A 17260-nucleotide genomic window follows, 5' to 3' on the forward strand; every position below is an offset into this window, starting at 1 on the left:
TTGTCTATGTTGTTCTTTGTGGCTTGGGTATTACAAGATTGAAGTAAAATTGCTAGTTGAAATTGTTGGGTTGATTTTTTTTTTTTTTTTTTGGGTGGATCTAAGTTTGTGGCATGGGTTTCTCACTGTATTTTGTTGTGAGTTCCGTTGATGGTTGGTTTGGGTGCATGAACAGCCCCTTTGTTGGGATTTCTTTGTAAAATTTGCAATTCTTTCAGAGGATTTTGCAGAAGAGAGGGAGATATGAAAAAAATAGAGATTGTGGCTCCTTCAACATTGCTTCAAGCCTTTAATGTTTCTGGAAAAGTGAGGGAGGTGGGAAGAGGAGAGAGGAAGAGAGAAAATGGTTTTTTTTTTTTTTAATTATATTGCTAACGTGTCGGGTCAGGATTGGCTGGCATAAAACGCACCTTTTATGCCAGCTCCCAACCCAATTTAACCTCTTTGCTTTTGCCATGCTATAATTAAAATGAATTCAAACACTTGATTGACTAATTTAGTACAGAGTGTTAACTTAACCAAGACAACTAAATTCAATAGCCATGTGTTGGAATTTAATTGGAAAACCTAAGGAATTGTACTAAGTTTCACCCACTTGAAAAATTATAAATAAAAATTAAAAATTAAAAATTAAAAAATAAAATAAAATAAAATAAATCTAATCCTTGACTAGTGGAAGTTTCCTCAAGCACAAATGCACGTGAAGCAGAGAGACTCCTCTGGCAACAGATCTTGATACGATGTCTCTTTACTTCATTGTTGATTGTGTTTCTGAAGAGGGGATATAGAAAAGGAATATTAATACTTAGTTGATTAAAATTAAGCTTCCACATCTGTTGGTTATACCTCTTTCTAGAACAAAGATCAATTTTTAATTATACAAGAAAACCTTATTGACCACGAACATACAGATGAAGTTTTTCTTATGGTTAATGTTTCAAAATGCAATTAATTAATGAAGCTGATTTGACAACTGAACCTGCAGTGCTCGCAAAATTCAAAATCAAATGGAATGATCAACAAAAGATTAGTGACCTCTACTTGGACCAGAAAAAATCTTGCTGATTATGTCAACAGTTTAACTGACAATCTCCAAGGACACAACTGCACAATGGTCAATTACTTTTTTCAATATAAAATTCATCTCATGTTTTACAGAATCAGATCAACAAAACATATGAGCCTAACCAAGCTACGGATTATGAATGACCTCATAGATCAAACAGGGAATATAACATCCATGGCAACAATACACGAGAATAGAAACTTTTCCTAGTGTTCGCAAATTCTGAGCAAATACATAATATTATGGTCTCTAGTGGTTTGCCCAGAGCAGTTATCCAATAGGTAGCTAAGTTTCCTGAGTATGTGAGGTTCCATTACCATGGGACAATTTCTTGCCCAAGCCTGTCTATGCGTGCATAAATATGCATAAAAACACAAGAGACACTAATAAGGGTGACCTAGGAAAAGACCATTTATGTATATTGTACCCCTTTCATAATATCACTTTAATAAAATGAAAGAAAATTTTGAATTCTTAACTCTCTGTCCTTGTGAGAACATTCTTTAACTTTGGTATGAGCATGATGCGGTCTGCTTGTGTATCTTGCAGACCCTTTAGCTGTTCAAACCATTTTAGCAAATCAATCTGAGGCCCATGGACAACCCAAGGTTTAGGTGACCCATTTTATGCCTCTGGCACACGGATATATTATCAATTATCCTTAACTTATTAGTACTATCCTCAACTATCTTTAAATATATAAAGATCAACCAAATAAATTAACTTTGGAACTTACACTGCTAGTAGAGGCTTGAGATCGTAGGCTATCGAGGGCAACCATAAATTCTGCACGCAATCGTGCCTCCATAGCAGTCCTTGCGGCACTCTCTGCCTGCAACCGTGCCTCCATCTCAGCCCGTGCTGCACTCTCTGCCTGCAGTTGTGCCTGTATCACACTCCGTGCTGCACTTTCCTCCTGCAATTTCAACTTCATCTCACCAAGCTGCTCTTCAAGTGCATCACGCTCCATTTGAACCTCACCAAGCACCTCTTTCTGCACTGGGATCAACCCATGTCTCTGGCCCCGTACATGGCCTGGTCTAGAACCAATCACTGAATGAAACAATTCATCCTCAGTTGATGACGATAGTGGCACCCCCTCTTGTTCAAACTTCTGAGTGATTAACTCGTTAACTTGCTCCTGCAATAAAAACACAAACACGCATCAGGTAGAACACACACAGAAATGTAAAATAGAAGCATCACACAAAATTTTTACTAACATAAATCTGTCTGGCATTGTCATCACTCCAAGTACCATCAGAATGACGATGGCACAGAAGCCATGTCCTGTATTCACTAGGCTGCTGACCAGTCAGGGGGTCCCGCTGTATTCAAGTTAACATAAAAGATTAACTAATAAATTAAAGACAAATGTAAAACATAATCAATTACTTTTTTGTCATTAATTTTTCTACTCACCGCATCATAACTCACAGCTGCAAAAGACTTGCTTCCTGTGATTTTACCTGTCTTTTGCTTCGATCGGTTTTCTTTATTTCTATCACTAATGGTCTTCATAGGATAAACATATTCAAGTAGTCAATGTAGTGTACGTAATTGGAATGAAAAAGAAAACTTAGCAAACATAATTTAAGGGAATAGGAGGAAAATAAAGTAAATAGCATATAAAAGATGCACGGATTTTTACCTTAAAATCATTAGTACCAAAGTATGCAATAAGAGACTCCCATTGCTGCTCTGTGACCTCCTTGGGCCGGTTCTGCCTGCGATCCTCATCGTTGTCGTACTTACTGTAGTCCTTGGAGAGTTTTGCTCGCCAACCCCGATATCTTCGATTAGCCAACTGTAATATGCTGGCTCTTCGCAAGGGTGTATCCGGGACTCTCCACCTACCCTGAAATGACAACAAATAAAATACAATTGACAAACTAATAAAATAACAAATAGATTATTTACATTACACAAACAAACACACACACACACACGCACGCACATATATATACATACATATTTCCTTACTTACCAACACGGCTGCAACAATGTTATCTTTTGCCTCCTGCGGTACTTCTGCCCACTTCTTAACATTAAGCGGTGCATACGTCCTCATCTGTTGTACCACCTCATCCACAAACATCCGCTGATTTGGCCCCACAGCTGAATTAGACTTGTCTGAGAACTCAATGTCCAACTTTCCATCAGTACTCTCTTGTGCTCTCTTAGCCAGCTTCAAGCCTTTTGCAGGTCCTCGTCCTTTCTTTCTGTTTGAGCTGGAAGCTGAAGTATAAAAGATCCCAACCTTAGACCAAATCAAAAGGCCTAACAAGTATAAATGCATTAACAAAACTAAGCATATTGTAATAATGGACTTATACTTTCAGATGTTATTGTTAGTGTGTCCACTGAGAGCTCCGAAGGTGCTGATGATTGTGCAGGAAGGGGTGTATGCATGGAGGGATCAGTAGGTTGCTGATCAGACTGAGTATCTGTATGGTCTGGCTGTGCCTGTGATGCACCCATAATGTCCTACACAAAGCGTAAACAAATGGCAACTTTAATACCTGTGTCTGTGTGGTCTGTGCACATACAAAATGTAATTGAACCTATTACAACATGTGAAATGCTTCACATGCCACATTGCAATCGGTAAATTGGATAGTTTTTATTCAAACAGAGAAAATGCTGAATCTGCTCGCCAAGAACACATCCTCTGAGAACAAGGGAAAAATCTTATGGAACTTCTCAAAACAAAGTGATGCAACAGCTCATTATTGCATTCAAGAGCCATTTGCAATGCATGCATAACACAGATTTATGATGATGATTAATGACGAGGATTTAAGGATTTTTTTCCATGAGTAGATGGATGCCAAAACGTTAAAGAACACTTCAATATATCACATCTCTGTACCATTCTCCCTCACTTAAAACTATAGTAATCAATAACTCATATCATCATCAACATCAACCTGAACCACTCAAAACCGTCCAACCCAATTCGACCAGACACCAAACAGCTGGCTCTGAGTTCACTTGCAGTCGAAAATGGGTTCTGTTAATCAAGACTCACTAGGATTCAGGTGGGTGTCAGGTTTTCATATCATTATGAAAACCTGGTAAACCCGACCCAACCAAATTCTTTTAAAAACTAAGAAAGCTACATGTCATTTTCTCATTGGCTATTTACATTTCTCACTTCTCCAAAAACAAATATGTGCGCTCTCTCTCTCTCTCTCTCTCTCTCTCTCTCTCTCTCTCTCATATTTTGTGGCTTCTACGCAATTTACTAGCCGAGCTCCTGGACTAGATCTCGACTTTGGGCTTAGTGATTCAATCCCACAATCCGAGCTAGATGCCAAGATCATATGGCTTAAATTAATAGCACCCATTTGAAACTTCAAGAACTACAAGTGCTCAGTGACCAAAAGTTTAAGGTAAAGAGTTTGTAAATACTTCACTTTCTAGATCAACATCACATGCAGAAATCATCCCATATAGAATAACAGCCATCATTTATTCACACACCAAGAACTCATTAACAACATCTAGCTACAAATGAAGAACAGGAGAGAGACCTGTTGTGAAGGGGAAGCAACAAAAGCAATGTCCACGTCTTCAAGTGTTTCTTCATTAACAGTGGGCGCTTCTACTGCTTCTCTTGTACTTGGACTCTGCTCCTCCTCAGTTTTCTCTTGCTCTTCTTCATGCTCCTCATGGTCTTGCTTAGGACCCTCCTCAACCTCTGATTTGGATTTCACTTTGAGTTTGTTAGTGCTTCCCTCTCCTTGTTCCTTCACCTCCTTTCTGTCCTTGATCTTCTTCTTCTTCTCCCCCTCCAATTCCAATATTCTAGCACTCCTCCTCTTCTTCTTACCCACTTCTTCTTCTCCCACCTCACCCATTTTCACTCTCTCCCTAAATTTTTAAATTTCCAAAATTAAACCTAAAAATCAAAAAATCAAAAAAAATCAAAAATCAAAATTTAAGAAATTGGGGAACTGGGTATTGGAGAAAATTGAGAAAGTGATAATGGGTTACCTTTATTTTGAGTGAATCAGAGTGGATTTTCCGATTTGGGGATTTAGGGTTTTTCAGAGCTGACAGGATTTGCAGGGGTTTGAAAAGCTATTAAGGCGAAAAAACAGAACAGAACGAAACGTTGTTCGAAACTTTTAAGGTGTCTAAGCTAACAGATTATTATCGCCACGACAAAGTTGCTAAGGGATCGCCAATTTATCGCGATGAAAGAGGCAACGTACATCGCTATAATACAGTGCGGGTTCCAACTTTATCACGTCGAGATTGATAAATGTGACAACTAACAAGTGTCTACACTTTTGCCACAATAATATAACTGAAAAAAAAAAATTTGAGAGTGCATTCTCATCTGGTCCTTTAAAATATAAAATATAGTTCCTGTCCTGCAAAATTATTAGTTTACATTATATTAGTATAATAAGACTATGCTTTCAAAAAAAAAAAAAAAAAAAAAAGGACTGTATAAGATTTACATTGTATATAAATTATAATAAGACTATGCTTTCAAAAAAAAAAAAAAAAAAAAAAGGACTGTATAAGATTTACATTGTATATAAAATAAATTTGTGAAAAATTTTGCCACATTAATATAACTGCAAAAAATATATAATATTGTACACATTTGTTTTATTTACAATATAAGATTTATATTAGTAGGATAATTATAAACCAACAATTATTAATTTTTTATTATAGAGTATATCAATTATCATAAGTAAAAATAGGGTAAAGACATTATACAGGTAATAATGTATTTTGCAAAAAAATTATACAAGTACTATAGTGCACTATAGTATTGGTTTTGCGTTTTGATGAAAACTGAGTTACGTTAAAACGTAGCTTCTATGCTCAAACTTTTGATAGCTTGACGAGGTTGAAAAGAACGGTTCTAGAGTAAGGTAATCACATTCAGCACATTGCCTTCGCACACTAAGTGAGGCTGAAGTTTTACTGAGTAGGGTTAACTCCATCCAGTAGATTTCTTTTGTGCAACTCTCTTATACCCACATTCATAGTATAGGGTATTTAGATGATTTGAATCGAGTAGGATTTTATGCTATATAAATGCTGTTGTAACCTTAATTTTTCATATGATAAATTGATATTTTCTTGTTCTCATGGACTTATGCATACTGCCAAACCACACAAATTGTCTCTATTGATTTCTCTTATCTCTATTTTTTAAGGGATAATTACAATAAACCCACTTGAGGTTTAGCCCGTTTGCACTTTGCCTACCCGTGGTTCAAAACTTATCACTTTGCCCACCTGAACTTCAATCTGTTACCCCCCCGTTACTCACCCCACCCTCAAACGTTAGAAAAACATATTTTTAAGGAAAAACAAACATAACAAAGATCAAAAAGTTAGGACTTTTATTTCTTAAGAACTTCTATGAGAACAAATTTTCTCAATGCAAAATGAATTTTTAACCAAGCCCATGTTAAACAAAAGATATATCGAAGCAAATAACAACAACAACAGCGAAGACAAGGACAACATTGTCAAAACTTGCCTTCCCTGGTTTCTTCCCAAATTTCTTTGAAGATTTTTCTGGGTATTTTTTGCTTTCGGGTTCTGAGGTTATTCTTTTCTGAGATTTGCTCGTAGAAGTTCTTAAGAAATGGATCCCGTGAAATAAAAATGGATCCCGTTATGATTTCTTAAGAACTTCTATGATTTTTGTTTGTCCTCAATCCATAAAAATGGATCCCGTGAACGCTTGGGGAAACACACCTCTGAAAGCATTGGACCCAGATATCCACGATCTAATCGAGAAGGAGAAGCGTTGTCAATGCCGTGGCATCGAGCTTATCGCTTCCGAGAACTTCACCTCCTTCGCTGTGATTGAAGCCTGAGGCAGTGCCCTGACCAACAAATACTTAGAAGGCATGCCCGGTAACTGATACTACGGAGGTAACGAATTCATCGACGAGATTGAGAATCTCTGCCGATCTCGAGCCCTCCAAACATACCGTCTCGACCTAACCCAATGAGGTGTCAATGTACAGCCATATTCAGGTTCACCAGCTAATTTCGCTGCCTACACCGTTGTGCTTCAACCACATGATCGTATCATGGGTTTGGATCTTCCATCTGGGGGTCATTTGACACATAGGTATTACACCTCTGGTGGGAAGAAGGTCTCTGCTACCTCCATTTACTTCGAGAGTTTGCCTTATAAGGTGAATTCCACAACTGGGTATATCAATTATGATAAGTTAGAGGAAAAGGCCTTGGATTTCAGGCCAAGGTTGATCATTTGTGGTGGGATTTCAGGCCAAGTTAGAAAAATGGATCCCCAAGCGTTCTTAAGAAATTGTATTTTTTGTTCTCATAGTTCTTAAGAAATAAAAACCCTAACTTTTTGATCTTTGTTATGTTTGTTTTTCCTTAAAAATATGTTTTTCTAACGTCTGAGGGTGAGGTGGGTAACGGGGGGGTAACGGATTGAAGTTCGGGTGAGCAAAGTGATAAGTTTTGAACCACGGGTAGGTAAAGTGAAAATGGGCCAAACCTCAAGTGGGTTTACTGTAATTATCCCATTTTTTAAACTAGCTTAGCTAAGTTTCCATTACATCATGCCATCAGTAGATTGGAGATGACTGACGTTTGGGCTATAAAGGCCACCCTATGTTTCCACCCATGATGAAGAGAAAAGGGGATGGGGGGGTCACCTGTCCAAGGCTTCTCTCAAGATTGATTAGATTGAATGGAGATCCGTTAATTAAGATAGAGAAGGAGCTATATAGATACATTTATTTATCCTTACAGAAGCCTAATTTCCTCATTACTCGAAAGATATATGAAAGACCACTTCATCTTATCTAATGCTTTCTTCAGGTCAATCTTTAGCGTCATGACTTATGTACCCTTCCTTTCCTTTTATTTTCCAGATCAAGTTAGGTATTTCTTGGACAATTATGGTGTAACCTTGGATCACTCTACTCGTTACAAAGGCTCCCTACCACGGTGAAATAATGTTTGGAAGTATTTGTTTGAGCCTATTTTCCATAATCTTTGGGATTTTCTTGTAGATCACATTATATAAATTAATTAGCCTAAAAAGATCTACTTTGGAATAAATGAAGCTTTTCTATAAAAAAAAAAAGCTACTAATGGAGGAAGACCTCCTATGGATAAGAAACATAGGATGAAAGAGTGCCAAAAAAGGATAGGATTTTTAATAATAAAAAATAAATAAAACTATAGAGAGAATTAATCATTTTAATATTTGTTGAGGTATAATTTTTCTGACATGTCACATGTCTTAATTTCATTTGCCCACTCACCAAAAGAATACCCATACAAGCCCCATAAATTATTTTGGGCCCTCACAAATATTTCCTATATTATTACCTAAATTGGGCTCTCACAAATATTTCTCATATTATTACCAAAATTAGGCTACAAAATTATACCATCTCTATAAAAGCCCAAACTTATTTATCATTGGCAAAACCCAAAAAGCCCAACAAATTCATTACAAAACTCGTTGCTACACGTCAACCTTTACAAAGTCTGTTGCTACACGACACCGATTACACGACATCTATTACAAAGCCCATTGCTACATGGCACTCATTACAAAGCTCGTTGTTACACAACACAAATTACAAAGCCCATTACAACACGACATCCTTTACAAAGCATGTTGTTATACGGTACCATATTACAAGCCAAAAGAAACACTTGGCAATATTTATCAAAGCACAAGCCTGTACCTAGCAATATTTTACAAAATCCCAAAATATTTTTAACAGCCCAAATACTACTTTTGGCAATATCTTATTAAAAGCCCAAATATTATTTTGGCAACATTTTACAAAAAAGCCCAATACTACTTTGACGACATTTTATCAACAAACCCAAAACTATTAATTTTTGGGCAAACAATGATTCTATCAAAGCCCAGATATTATTTGGCAAAGCTATTATATTATGCTCAAAGCCCAAAGTTAATAATCTTTGGCAACAACATATTTTGACATGCTAAATTCCCTAAAAAATATGATAACTCATGGGAAACATAAATTAATTATGACACATTACCAATCTCATAAAACTATTTATTCTACAAAATTTATGGGAATTATACTTATTTTTTCCATAAGAAATTACAATTACAAAAGCCCATTTATATTACAAACTCATAGCAAGACAATTTATTTTGTTGGGATATGCAAGCCCAAGAGCACAATGATAAGGCCCAACCAAAATAGTACAGCCCATGTGCCAAATTTCAACAACTAAAGCTTGTGTGGGTGACTAAAATGGTTAGGCCTGTTATAATTCAGTTTCAGTATAACTAGACTAACAGCTAAGACCCACTACAATCACCTTCAACTTGTCAAATTAGGTCAAAGGGGAACACATGTTAAGCTAAGCTTAAACCCTTCCTTGGCAAGCTGATTTCTAATGATGATTGACAAGACATAAAGACTGTGCTAATGCATGAAGGCTAAAGTTAGCCACCTCTTCTCTCTTTTCTAATAAATTCGATCAAGAGGCTGAGGAAAGCCATAACCATACCTTAGAAGTTTCTAGAATTACTACTAAACAGCTCATTACCTTACTAAAAATATGTATAATTTGGTTCATGAACCAAGCACATAAACCTTAATAGGGGGAACTTAGGGAAATGTGGTTTGTAATGCACCAAGGAAATCTCTGCAAAGTTTCTAGGAAGGGGCTCCATAATTGACACTTGGCTTGGAGTGACACAATTTACCCTAAAAACTTTGATACTAGCAACATATAACCAAGATCACTAGCTCTAATACATACTCTAATCTCATTGGCTGAGGTCAATCTAGCATTTAATGTTAAGTCCGAACCTCCAACTGACATTACTCGAAATAGCAAATACTTCTTAAAGTTTTACATACCATTCTTGGCCAAATCCTAGAATGGATTTTTTGAAGATTTATTATTAATTGGAACAGATTTTAGTTGAGATTCTTTGCTAAATACCCCTTTAAACTCAGCTATAAATAGAGTCCCTCATCAACACATCAAGACAAACCATACCGTAAGAGAAGGACTAATCTCTCATAACTTTTCCAATTATTCTCTTGCTCCAATTATCTTCTTAGCTCTTTAATGAGGTTCAGAGGTTCTGAATTCTTAGTTCTCAAGTTAGTAACTAAGCTCTTTAGTCCTTAGCTCATAAATACCCCTCACACTACTACTCATAAATACCTATCCATTCTGTAGCAGAAAATCTTAGCAACATAACTAAATATTCTCTCACTACTCATTCATACTACCAAAATGACCCCTACTAGTAACTACACATACAACTATTATGAGCATACCCTAGTATAAAAGTGATCTTGCTGCACTAGCTGGAATCTCTCTCTCCCTTCATCTTATACTAAGCTTTCTCCATCGTTTGTCATAATGGATCCTATAGAATTTGTTTATTGTTTTACAATTGAAGGCTATAATGTCTTTGTAACTATAAAATTTTTCCCTCATGCTATTATAATGGAAGATTCTCTCTCAATGGGCCCCTCCAATAATGACTTTGGAGATGTAAATACTTTACTCAATGGTATGTCCAACTTTAAGAATTATTTGTTGTTTAAGGTAATATCAGCTGAAGGTTTTGACTTAGCATTAAATGTTGGATTGTCCTCAAGCAATGAGATTAGAGCATGTATTAGAGCTAGTGATTTTGGTTGTTTATTGCTAGTATCAGAGTTCCTAGGGCAAATTATGTCACTCCAAGCCAAGTGTCAATTTTTGAGCCCCTTGCTGGAAACTCTGCTGGAGATCCCCTTGGTGCTTTCCAAACCACATTTCCCTAGGTTTTCCCATTAGGGTTTATGTGTTTGGTTCATGAACTGAATAATACATATCTTTAGTAAGGTAATGGGCTATTTAGTAGTAATTCCAGAAGCTTCTAAGGTCTAGTTTTGGCTTCCCTTAGCCTCTTGACCAAATTTGTAGGAGATGAGAGATAAGGTGGATGACTTCAGCCTTCACACATTAGCCCAACCTTTAAGTCTTGTCAAAATAATTAGAAATCAACTTGCCAAGGAAGGATTTGATCTTAGCTTGACATGTGTCCCCCTCTAACCTGATTTGACAAGTTGAAAGTGATTGTAGTGGGTCTCAGCTGTTAGTCTAGTTGTACTGAAACTAAATTACAACAGGCCTAACCATTCTTGGGCTTGTGTGTCCCTACAAGATAAATAGTCTTGCCATGGGTTTGTAATATACATGGGCTTTTATTGATGTAATGTAATTGTAATTTCTTGTGGGTAATATTCCCATGAATTTTGTAGAATAAATAGTTTTATGAGATGAGTAATATGTCATAAATAATTTATATCTCCCATGAGTTTGTATTTTTGCTAGGGAATTTAATATGTCAAAATATTTTGTTGCCAAAGATTATTAACTTTGGGCTTTGAGCATAATATGATATTTTGGCCAAATAATATTTTGGCATTCATGGAATAATTGTTTGCCCAAAACTAATAGTTTTGGGTTTTTGATAAAATGTTGCCAAAATGGTATTGGGCTTTTGTAAAATATTGCCAAAATAATATTGGAGTTTTCGTAAAATATTGCTAAAGTAATATTTGGGCTTTTGCAAAAATATTGCCAAGAATAGTACTTGGGCTTTAATAGAATATTGTCAAAATAATATTTGGGCGTTTGATGAGATATTACCAAAAATAGCATTTAGGATTTTAATAAGAGTAATGCTACAGACATATATTATTTTATAACATTTTTACAAAATGTTGATGTGGCTAACCTCTTATTGGTTTTTATCTAGACCTACCATTAACATCACTTTTTCATTTACCAATAATCACTTATCACATCAGCAGTTTGTAAATTTTTTTTGTAAAATAATTTGTATCTCTAGCATTATTCTTTTAATAATATTTTGGAATTTTGTAAATTATTTTGAGGTGCGGGCCTGGTCATTGATAAATATTGCTGGGTGTTTCTCCTGGGCTTATAATGGATGTCGTATAACAACGAGCTTTGTAATAAATTTGTTGGGCTTTTTGGGTTTTGCCCATAGGATAAATGGGTATAGGCTTTTATTGAGATGACATAATTTGGTGGCCCAATATTGGTAATGATGTGTAAAATATTTTTGTGGGTCCAATTTTGGCAATAATATGGGAAATATTTGTAAAGATTCATAATAATTTGTGGGGTTTGTATGAGTATTTTTTAGTGAGTGGGCAAATGAAATTAGGAAAAGTGGCTTGTGAGAAAAATTGTGCCTCAACACTTACAAAGATCAAGCACCTAGGAAACCTGTCAAATTGTTCTAGATGGGACTATTTCGTCAGTTTGTTCAATCGAAGATGGTTTTCAAAAAACTTAAACACGACCATTTTAAATCAAAGCTTAATTCATGTTCTTATAAGCCGAATGTACCCAGCAGTCCCAGCCCAACAGATGGGCTCACATAGTGCCTTGCCCCGCCAATTATTGTTGCTCCTCTCCATGTCATCCATGGTCCACCACTCTCACTCTCTTCAACCACATGAAATTCAATAAAGCTTTCAGGATCCCCATCAAATTAGACAAAATTCTCAATTTCCACCGAGCTTCAAGTCCTCGATGAAAGGAACCGACATTTTTTATAGACCCAACCATAGGCATTATGTCACTACATTAGAAGCTAACCTACGATGTCTCGCTTAGATGGTTGGATTAATATGCAACCTGTTGTGATTGGGTCGGTTGACATGTTGGCAACCTAAACACAACTAACCCGTGACTGTGATTATCCCTAATGTGATCCAATGTGAATTTGTTTAAAAAGATATTATCCAATATTATAATGTTATCAAGTGACATTTATATTAACGAAAGTTACACTTAGTGTGTGTTTGGCAATATTATTTTTGTCATCTTATTTTATTATTCAGCTTATTTTTGCTACTATTTATGGATCTCACTGCACTTTTTGGTATTATTCATGGATCCCACTGTACTATTTCAATTAATTTTTACCTTTATCTATAGTACTTTTAGTAAAAAGTTTTCAGTTTTAGCAAAATAAGCAGATCCCAAACAGACCCTTAGTATAACCACTCCCCCCTCCCCCCCACCCCCACTTGAGGCTAACATATGCCCAAGTGCCTTATATTAAAAGTCTACAATCTTATAAATGGAATATGATTGGCCCAAACCAAGACGAGTGTTACACTTGAACTCATTACTAAGTTAGATTATGTGTTTACCCGTCACTAAGATAGATTACAGATTCACATGACTCATTTTTCTGACCATTCTTCATCTTAGGATGGGCCTCAACCCTCAAGAACGCAACATTTGTGGCCAAATTAAGGCTTGAAGTCAAAAAATCTAGACACCCATACACATAATTCAAAAGGCCGAAGGTTATGGTCTAACACCTTATACGGGCCATTCATTTTTTAGACTAGATTATCACTATTGCTTTCCTTCGATTGCTCATATAATTGTTTGATCAGTGGAGAATGGTCAAGCAATTATAACCATAGTTGTCAGTATCGTATCACGTATTGTACCGTGTGAAAAAAGTGTTGCATTGTTGATACATATCGTAGGCGCTTATGAATCGGATGATACAATTGTACATATCGGACATATCATGTGTATCAGTTGTATCGGACGATACATAAACAATTGGCTTAATAGGCTTTTTTAACCAAAATTTCTGCCTAAGCGTTTTTCAAGTTTAGCCCAAAATGTTTTTCCATTTTTTTTTTTTTTAAAACAAGTTGGGCTATTTTGGTGGTTTGGCCCAATGCAAAAGCCTTATTAAAATTATTTATTTATTTATTTTCTTTAGCCCTAAAAAATTTGAACCACAATTAAATTGATTTACCCACACCACACAGCCACACCAGTCACCCACATGGTTTTTATTCTGATATTTTGACAGTATATATTTTTGTTATTATTTTTATAGGTCCAAGAAATTTGAATGCCAAAATGAAAAGTAAATAAAAAGTTATTGAAGTTAAAGAACCAGAAGAGATAGTGGATGTTGGAGACGATGAAGAAGATGTACAAGAAGATGTCAATGATGAAATGATTTTGCAAGATGATGAAGATGATAACTTCATTGACTTGGATTATGGAGATGATTTTGATTAGGCAATGATGAATATGATTAGGAAAAAAAGTATTTTGACTAATATAATATGTAGTGACTTTGAACTCTAATGAATTTGGATATGGATATTTTTATCTTTTGGATATGGATGTTAAAAATATATTTCCATTTGGTTTTTTTTATATTAGCTTAGTCAAATATTATAACATCAGTGATAATTAAAGTAGTCATTATTTGCATATGTTTCAATTTTATAATAAACTAGTCGCTAACCCGTGCGATGCACGGTATAATTATTGATAATATCTAAAGAAACATTGGATTATTTTCTTATTCAACACAAATCTAAAGAAACATTAGGTTATTTTCTTTTTCAATTGAATATGTAAATCTTTTCCATTGTAGTTTTACAGGTTGTCAATAGAACCTATTGAGGAGAAATGTATTAAGAAATTAGAATACAAAATACTGTGGACAAAGTTTGGTTATAATCACTTGAAATGATTGTATGGTTTGTCTTCTCAAAAAATAATTTAAGTATGGTTTAATAAGTCGTGCATTATACTTGACAACAATACTTGTCATTTTCCTATTGTTAATTGTAGCCTTAAGGTAAAATAATTTTTAGGGGCTTTAAGTACCGTTGGGTTGTATAAAGGAACTTGTGAAGTTTCTATTTTGATATTCACCTAGATGTCAGGCTAAACTCTTCTTCTCCATAGATTCTATAATTAAACTCATGTTTTGCAGTAAATTACATTATACCCTTGTACACTTCACTGGAGGAACATTCAGTTCAATCTGATGGTTGTATCCCAATTTGAGAAATGAGAGGCATCCTGTAAGATTCGGCTCAGGCTTTGTACCCAACAACCACAATCTTAAGAAAGTATATATATATATATATATATATATAACATTAGCCAAAGGAATCACAAATTATAAAAAATAAAAAAAATAAAAAATGTTTTTATGTTTTTGCATTTGAAGAAGCTTTATTGAAAAAACAAAGTTGGAATCTTGAAGAAACAAATCTCTCTTTCTAACCTTTTGAGAAATTAATAACTAAAACAGTAAGTGGATATAAGCTTTCAAAATTAATTATTTCATTTCAAAATGTAGAACTTATTCAAATTTCTTTGATCATGAAAACACCATGAATAAAACCTAATATCTTTTCCTAACTCTTCCTCAAAATATCTATTTAATTGCTAAAATGAGAAAATTTAACTACATCCTAAAAAACTTCGGAAGTTAATCAAGATTGATTTTGTCTGCTTTCTTAATTTATCTTAACGTCCAAATGTGGTATATAACCTCAAAAGAAGATAAGTTTAGATGAGTACAAGGAATCAAAATACATATTTAGGCCTTTTATTGAACACCTAGCATATATAATCATTTGTTGTAACATTTGATCAAGATAAACGGCCATTTGTTCTTGATTTGGAAGGGAAAAAAAAAATAGAAAACTCAAAGCATGACAAAGATGCAATGGAAGAATTATGCATTAGCATTGTTAAAAGCATATAATTTGCACAACAATTAATTATTTGAAGTTTTCATTAATAAAATGAAGTGTATTTTTCTAAAGATTATCTAAAGCATATATTGCAGCCCTTAAATTGTAGTCCATTGTTGAGCAACAATGAATCCTGCATCATAATAAGCATGCTTTAGGTAAGATTGAGTAATCAATATAGAAGCAAAATTATTTAAAAAAAAAATTTCTATTCACTATAGATAACTTTGAAAATGCATATACCACACTCATTATTCATCAAGCAAATGTATAGCTCAGAATTTATGAGAAGCGCATAAATTCTAGCTAAAATCCTAAACTTATGTAATCAATTATTTTCTTTAAACTACACCTCAATATAGACTCAACCTATACAAAAGTCACGCAACATTGATCTCATTTAAAAAATTCTCGTGACCAACAAATCCAATTGTGTGTGAATGTATATATATATGAAGTTATGGATTTTCACTCAATTACAAATTAATAAAGAGATTCACCCTTTACAAAGCTACACAGTGTTGTTAATTTAATAATTACTCTCCTTACAATTAAATTTCAATTGTGTGAATCTATACATCCAAAGTGATGGATCATCATAAGAGCAACTAAGTTCTAGATGTTAATTATGAGGAAGGTGCATCTCACATATTAAAAACATCAAAATTAAAATTCACTTAAGATACCACCAACAACAAAAGTAAGAAAGAAGTGTACAATCAAAACCATTCAGACCTCACAACCATTAGTAAGTAAATAATGCTTCCATAGCCCAAAATTCAAATACCCACAAACAGAAGCAAATATGGAATGTATGTACCAGCATAAATCTGACAAAATAACCCATCTGCTACATTTAGTTATGAATGATTATATACCATGAAGGAAACGACTGCAAAAAGAAAAATAAAACATAGGACTCAAATTAAATTCATCTCCTTTTTGTCCATTTTCAAAACAACCAAACAGAATTTGAAGAAAAGAAATCCATGGTTGCACCAGAAGACATAATAGTAGAGCATGGACTGATAATGACAATGCACTCATGTCTTACCCTGCATAAGAGTTTATAGAGGAATATCTATTGTTAGATAGATTGCCAAAACGGGGAACAATGACTGTAAAAATTGTTAAAATATAAATTGAACATATTCAATGCTAAAGTGTGATTCAAACTACTCCAGTTTGCTATTTAACATAAACAATACTTGGGACTCACTTTGTAGTTAAGATATCATTGGTGGATTTAGTGAAGTTTAGATACAAAATAACTTTAAGAAAGGATAGAAAACTATAAGATTTTTTCCCTTATAATTCCTAAATGACAGAAAGTTTTGCCTAGGCATTTCCACGAACACTTAGAGGGAGCAGATAACACAAACCTCTAAAGTAAATCTTCAACATTTGAAAAAAGGAAAAAAGGAAAAAAGAAAAAACGTTTAGTTTCAAATTTGGAAGTTGAAAGACAGTCTCTTCAAAAAAAAAAAAAAAAGAATAAGCCTGGAGTTTTGTCTACAGCCATTAGGCACTAAAGTTGGCTGCCCAGAAAACCTTTTTATAGTCTAATTACATATTTTCACTCAGTTTT

At 34.6% G+C, this 17260-nt stretch overlaps 1 protein-coding gene and 1 pseudogene across 1 annotated transcript; one reads left to right on the top strand and one right to left on the bottom strand.

Annotated features, from left to right (window-relative positions):
- Nucleotides 1-464: 464 nt before the first annotated feature.
- LOC112004377 (uncharacterized) lies at nucleotides 465-5350 on the bottom strand. The gene is made up of 9 exons (XM_024036613.2): nucleotides 5066-5350; nucleotides 4603-4970; nucleotides 3403-3553; nucleotides 3054-3304; nucleotides 2718-2924; nucleotides 2489-2581; nucleotides 2290-2394; nucleotides 1803-2207; nucleotides 465-771 (listed from the first exon to the last, which is right to left on the bottom strand). Exons 2-9 carry the CDS (start codon nucleotides 4927-4929, stop codon nucleotides 754-756), a joined length of 1557 nt encoding a protein of 518 aa, XP_023892381.1. The 5' UTR covers nucleotides 4930-4970; nucleotides 5066-5350; the 3' UTR covers nucleotides 465-753.
- A 1413-nt stretch (nucleotides 5351-6763) lies between these two features.
- On the top strand, nucleotides 6764-14191 carry LOC112004349 (serine hydroxymethyltransferase 4-like; annotated as a pseudogene).
- Nucleotides 14192-17260: the final 3069 nt, after the last annotated feature.

Source organism: Quercus suber, unplaced genomic scaffold (genome assembly GCF_002906115.3).
Source record: "Quercus suber isolate HL8 unplaced genomic scaffold, Cork oak 2.0 scaffold_190, whole genome shotgun sequence".
NCBI lineage: Eukaryota > Viridiplantae > Streptophyta > Magnoliopsida > Fagales > Fagaceae > Quercus > Quercus suber.